The sequence below is a fragment of the Bemisia tabaci genome, chromosome 9 (assembly GCF_918797505.1).
Source record: "Bemisia tabaci chromosome 9, PGI_BMITA_v3".
NCBI classification, from domain to species: Eukaryota; Metazoa; Arthropoda; class Insecta; order Hemiptera; family Aleyrodidae; genus Bemisia; species Bemisia tabaci.
In genome coordinates, this window is record NC_092801.1 from 13,850,328 (window position 1) to 13,856,965 (window position 6,638).

General features: G+C 41.8%; 1 protein-coding gene across 1 annotated transcript; it reads right to left on the reverse strand.

Annotated features, from left to right (window-relative positions):
• Nucleotides 1–1,738: 1,738 nt before the first annotated feature.
• LOC140225423 (uncharacterized) lies at nt 1,739–3,420 on the reverse strand. Its single transcript, XM_072304322.1, has one exon. The coding sequence runs from the start codon at nt 3,170–3,172 to the stop codon at nt 1,961–1,963; it is 1,212 nt and encodes a 403-aa protein (XP_072160423.1). The 5' UTR covers nt 3,173–3,420; the 3' UTR covers nt 1,739–1,960.
• Between the last annotated feature and the right edge of the window lie 3,218 nt (nt 3,421–6,638).

The window sequence follows — 6,638 nt, forward strand, 5'->3', positions numbered from 1 at the left end:
GACCCAAGAACTTCGAAGAAAAGCAAGGTCAACAAGTTGCGTAAAGCCTGGCAAAAAGTCCGAGGCAATAGACAAGCAACAGCAGAGAGTGAGAGTAGAAAAGCCGCCTGGAGAAGAGCCCAGGCGAAGTTTAAAGGTGCCGTGAAGTTTGCCAAAAGGCAGTCCTGGAAGGACTACACGAGCACCGTGGGAGCTAGTGACCCCTGGAGCCTTGTTTATAAGCTGCAAAGCGGCAAGGTTTCACAAATCAGCAATGGTCCAAACCGGAACCTTTTATTTCTTTTAGTTCAAAAGATATAGTCACTTTTCAGGTACGTAGGCCTAACCTGTATGCGATAGTAATTCACAAAAGAGTAAAATATGTGACCCAGCACCAATTTACCACCTCTTTATATCGCCCCCCCCCCTCCTGTTTTCTTAGGGGCCGATTTATTTGCGGAGCCCTTAAATCATTTATTAAAGTAATTCTTTTTATCCCTCTAGCTAGTAGTGAATGCATTATTATTAGTTAGTTAGGTTTTTATTAGAGACATTTTTAGACAATTTTATCAGAGACAAGCAGTATCTCAGGTTACTAATGTCTTTATAGAAAATATAAAGGATGAGTGCAAATATAAAAACTTAGATTCTTAACTTAATGGAGAGAAAAAATTTCAAAATTTTCTTTGCGACATTGCGGGATCATGACAGATTAGTAGGTTTGTATTCTTGAGACTGTTGGATAGTAAATCTGTGAGCGGAGGTCCTTGAGGGTAAAGCAGTCCATAATCACGCGTTTGACGGTGAGCGGTGATAAATTGCAGATTGATAAATTAATCCTCCTATTCTCTTTATTCATATACATTCAAGTGATGATTATATGCTTGGCATTGTCGTTCGTAGCCGTGAGCTCGCTTGATATGAGCGATCATAGCTCCTAAGTATGTAAGGGTCGCTTTCACAGCGCTGTCTGGCGCTCTGCGACACCTAACCGCCACACTCCCTCATTTCATCTAAAACCTCCTGTCGCCACCCTTCTACTTTGCGTCCCCTTCGTCTCCTTCCAGGAGGATGTCGATCAGGCATCTTTTTCGGCAGCCTCTCTTCCGTCATCCTATTAACATGACGGTACGAAAGCTGTTTGGTCATGACGTTGAACCAAAGACATTGAATCACGTAGACCGTGCATCCTGTGTGACGGAAGGCGAAGCAACTTTTAAAAATTCGCATGTGATGAGTGGTGGCACCGACCCGCATCGATGAGTTCGTGTGTCCCAGTTGCGCACATCTGCGCATGCGCAGTAGCGGCTCCAGTGAATTTTTGTCGGATTGTGAGGCTTTTTTCTTCGGTTAATAATTAGTTCGGAAAAATGAAACAATGCTATTCGGGTGTAAAATTATGTATTCTAAAACTTTTCTTTTTAGGAATTTTGTCTGAAAATGGACTCTAAATGAGGTATTCGTGAAAAACCGTGCGCGGGCATGAATTCTTAATTGCCTCTCTGCAGTCTCTTCGAGTGCTTCGGACACACGCTCTCTCCCCTTCCCTGCCCGCCCATCATGGGGCTCCGAGAGACTTGCTTCGCTCCGCCAGTACTAAATCGAGCCGGACGCACGGTCTACGTGATTCAATGTCTTTGCGTCGAACACGATGTCATTTTCGACTTCCATGATCTGACACACTCTATCATAACGGACCCGAGCTCTTTTAGAAATTCCTGCTGACCTCCTCCAGGGATCCATCTCCGTTGTTCTTAACATATCCTGTGTCCGCTTCTAAAGCTGCCAAACTTTATATCCGTGTGTTAACATAATTTTAACTACACCATTGTAAATTCTCCTCTTGTTTTCATTGGAAATCCGCTGCTCCTAGAGTATTTCATTTAAAATCGCTACAGCCTTGTTTCTATCCACGACAGGTTGATCCATCCTTCCATCCTGGGTCAACCGCACTTCCAAGTATTTAGAATCCGCGCAGCCCCTAATCTGCTGCCCGTCTTTCGCAACTCAACGCTTTGCTGATCCCTCCCAGAGTCAGTTTCTTAGGTTTGGATTTACTGAAACGATCACACGAGAAGAGCCGTTCTTCTCTGTGTATTACTAATATATGCCTCTTTAAATTACACTTCATATTGAATTTGCGGGAGCAATGAGCGCAGGAGAAGGGTTGATCGGCGCTGTGCACGCGTTTTAGATGGGTTTTAAGGGTTTCCTTTGATTTAAATGCTTTCGAGCACTGGCCACAGGAGAAGGGCCGGTTTTCATTATGCACTGTTAATACATGCTTATTTAAATTACACTTCATATTGAATTTGCGGGAGCAATGAGCGCAGGAGAAGGGTTGATCGGCGCTGTGCACGCGTTTTAGATGGGTTTTAAGGGTTTCCTTTAATTTAAATGCTTTCGAGCACTGGCCACAAGAGAAGGGCCGGTTTTCATTATGCACTGTTAATAAATGCTTATTTAAATAACTTTTCGAACTGAATGGGCGCAGGCACTGATCGCAGGAGAAGGTTCGATCGGCGCTACGTAAGCACTTTAGATGTGTTCTAAGTTGACGCTTTGTTTCAAATTTTAGCGAGCAATGATCACACGAGAAGAGCGAGGGGAAGGGTCGATCGGCACTGTGTACGCACTTTAGATGGGTTGTAAGTTCACCCTTTAATTTATATACTTTTGAGCACTGACCACACGAGAAGAGCCGTTCTTCACTGTGCACTGTTAGTACATGTTTTTTTAAATGCCATTTTAAAATGAATGTGCGTGAGCACTGATTGCAGGTGAAAGGTCGATCGGAGCTATGTGCGCTCCTTTGATGTGCTCTAAGATGACTCTTTGAGAACCATTTTCGTGAGCAATGATCACACGAAAAGGGGCGAGAACCATCGTGCACACCTTCTACATGTTTTTTTAAAGTACCTTTTGTTTTGAATGTTTTTGAGCATTGATCACATGAGAAGGGTCGAACTTCCCGGTGGACGCACTGAGCATGGAGCCGTAGAGTACAACTAAATTTAAATGTTTTTGAGCATTGAGCACACGAGAAGGGTCGTTCATCATCGTGTACGCACTGGGTATGGATCTGTAGTTTAGATCTATATTTAAACGTTTTTGAGCATTGAGGACACGAGAAGGGTCGTTCATTATTGTGGACGCTCTCTTTTGTGGACGATTTTGGGATGCTTACAGACATTCTGCCAATTCCTTCGTTTTCTGGGATATGATTGTGGACAGATCCATGATCCACACCTGATCTTCCCTGAAACAAAACAATGCGTGGCTGTTATACATTGCCTGGTAAACCTCAGCGGCACAAAATGCTGTGTAGGTGTCACTCTTGGAAAAAAAACAAAAAAAAAACAAACAAACGAACAAACAAACAAACCCAACCAAAATTAATAAGAAGGAGAGGTAGAATTGCTTTACGCTGCGATAGTTCATTATGCGGAAATTTCACATAGTCGAAGTTTTTCGACCACGCCCGGTCATCATCGGGGTACAGAATTACAAAAGAGCATGAAACTACATAATGCATAAAAATGCAGATACAAGCACTAACTATAAAGAAGCAACTGCATTTTTTAGTAGCAAAGGCGTGTGACATGCGGAAAAATAGAAAAGAATCTATTTTTTCTGCATGTCGCACGCCTTAGCTTGTAAAAAATGTAGTCGCTTGTTTGTAGTTAGTGCTTATATCTGTATTTTTATGCATTATGTAGTTTCATGCTATTTTGTAATTCTGTATACCCTCATGATGACCGGGTGTGGTTGAAAAGCTTCGGCTAAGCGAAATGTAATTTTCGCATAATAAATTATCACAGCATAAGGCAATTCTGCTTCTCCATTTTATTACTTTAATTGACGCTGCTATCCGCACGATGTTCATGAACCAAAATTAGCTTCAACCATCGATGTGCATATGCCCTTGTTTAAATTACCGATAAAGGGAATGGAAAAATCTAACTGGCGAAAGCTCTCATAAGAAGCAAGGATTTAAATTGGTTAAATGTTTTTTAAAGATAACCGACATTTTTCTTTTTCAATCAGTATCAGTTTCGGTTGAGCCTAGGTTGAGCAAGATTTTTCAGTTCCGAAAGCAAATATTTCATTGTTGATTTTTCTTTGATAGAAGACTGGAAGACAGAAATGAAACAATGAAAATATGTGAGTTGTATTTTAACGGTAAGTTTAAAGTGTGAATCATGGTTATATGCTGTGTATAATCTTAATGCACCAAGAAGACTGGAGTATTCAAATTTTCCTTTGGGAAGAAAACATATTTGTAACTTTTCTAGTTCTTTTACATTATTTCGTGTGCAGAGCGGGAGACTCAATAAGACAAAATCTTGATCGCGAGGAGTAACGAATGACTAATAACGCAAAATGACCCCCTTTCACTTTTCCTCTGCAGCTTATATGCTCTAGCGGCGAGGCGTGAATGGTCGATTATTGATACTTCCCCATTTGAAGCTATGGTAAAGGATCGATAATTAAGGCATTCCTTGCAAACACCCTATTTATCGATCCTTTTACATAGATAAAGGCAGATCAATTGATACATCGCAATGCACGCCACACCTTTGTTATGCGTTCCCCTCAATTTCATCCGAAAAAATATCTCCTCACTCGCCTATTTCCTTACGTGTTTCTCCGTCTCAACGATGTAAGTCGGCAATCACATAACTCGGAAAACGCGATTTTTCAAAAAAAATCTCTCTACATTCCTCATCTTTAAAGGTAGAGGGGATATAATTCTTGACGACAGCAAGTATAAGATGCTTTAGAAGACTCTATCATCATTTTGAATAATGTTCTCGTCTGTCAGGAGAAATGACCGAAAAACCGAGTTATGTGTTTGTGGAACTAAGGTCCAACACTGAATGGGCCTGTTGCATGCAAGAGATACAGCCGCGCGAATAGACTTTTTAGAGGTTAAATGACACGAAAATTACGATGGTCACATGAAAAAAGTCTGAAATACACTCCTTACTGCGCAATTTGCGTTGTTAGGAACGCGCTTTTTCAAATTTCCCGCGTCTGGGGGCAATTTTCTAATCACCGGAAACGAGCGAACGGCGGGCTTGGTGATTTCCGGAAAATGCCGAGTCGTTGTTGTTGTTGTTATTTTTTCCTTCTGTTTGTTTACAAACTCAACGTGATCTCATAAGCGTGTTCATATAAGCTGTATGCGGTAACCAAATCGATCAACTTTTAAATATCCAACGCAATCCTTCTACATTTCATTTCACGATATCACGAGCTCCGATTTTTATTTTCGGTTGTCAGTTTTGGTTGACCGGAAATAGCCGCGAGTTGCCGTCAATTGTTTCCGTTAGAAAACTGCCCCCAGACGCGGGAAATTTGAAAAAGCGCGTTCCTAACAACGCAAATTGCGCAGTAAGGAGTGTATTTCAGACTTTTTTAATGTGACCATCGTAATTTTCGTGTCATTTCACCTCTAAAAAGTCTATTCGCACGGCTGTATCTCTTGCATGCAACAGACCCATTCCGAGATACGTGGCTGTCGAATTACTGTTTCAAACCTATTCTTTACCGATGTTGACTGAAGAAGGACTCAATAGACGTATTTTATTTGTGGATGCAGGTGGATGCGCATCCAAAATTGGCGATGGATGCGGCATTTTACGTATTTTATTTCTCGCACCCAGTTCCTATAAGTTCCTATAGTTGGGTAATGAGTTTGGCGAAACGGGTGGGAGTTTGGCAATTGGTTTGGCTGATGACGTAAAAGTGGATGCGCATCCAAAAAATGAAAGCGGGTCTCGCTGGCCCAAGACCCGCTTCCAGTAGCGCATCCCGCATCCATTAGAGGCGGGAATTCAAATTTTGGTTACGTTTCCGAGAATCTCGTGGTCTGTCAACAGGAAAGACGCCATTACACGCTCGGTTCTTGCCTATCGCTCAGCTCACCCAGTTTAATCTTCGGTTCTTCGCTTCGCTCAGAGTATTATTTCACGATACTCTTTAAACAACTGTATACATTTAGCACTGAGGGACAAGAAAATAATAAGAAAAAATTAGGAGATGAGTATCACGACACTTCACTTGCAACACGACACGGCACACTACAACAGGTCGCCCATATGCAATTTTTTGGAATTCCCGGTTCCCACGTATCACATGACTAGTCACGTGATATTTCGACGGAACGTTTTCCCGCGTCTGCCTTTGTCGGATGCGTTTGGCCCAAAATGAATGCGGACAAACTGGATGCGGCGTACCGGACCCACAAATAAAATACGCTTAGTATCCCGTGGACGGTCACGTATATCATTGTCTCTTAAACAAAAGAACGTAAATTTGTTTCAAAGTTGCCGAATTCACTCGAAAATTGAATAAATAAAAGAAAAATCTTGAGCACTTGGAACTGAAGACGTCACTGCGATTCAGCCTCTGGTAGCGTTTAGAGTCCCTTTATACTGAGAGTCAAGACAACACCCCTCATGGAGTCACAAACGGGAATAAAGATTACACAAATTGAACGTTTTTCGTAATCTTTGATCGCCTCATTCTTAAATTCCGTTCTCCGTTCCTTCTCTCATTCCGTTTGTTCCTTGTCGAACCCGAAATTCCTCGGTCCATTCCAGATTATAATCTTTGCAATCGGTGAAAATGTAATCTTTATTCCCGTTTGTGAC

Bases quoted from the DNA above. Each gene is read 5' to 3' on its own strand.
- LOC140225423 (XM_072304322.1), bottom strand. From the start codon at position 3,172: ATGTCTGTAAGCATCCCAAAATCGTCCACAAAAGAGAGCGTCCACAAT.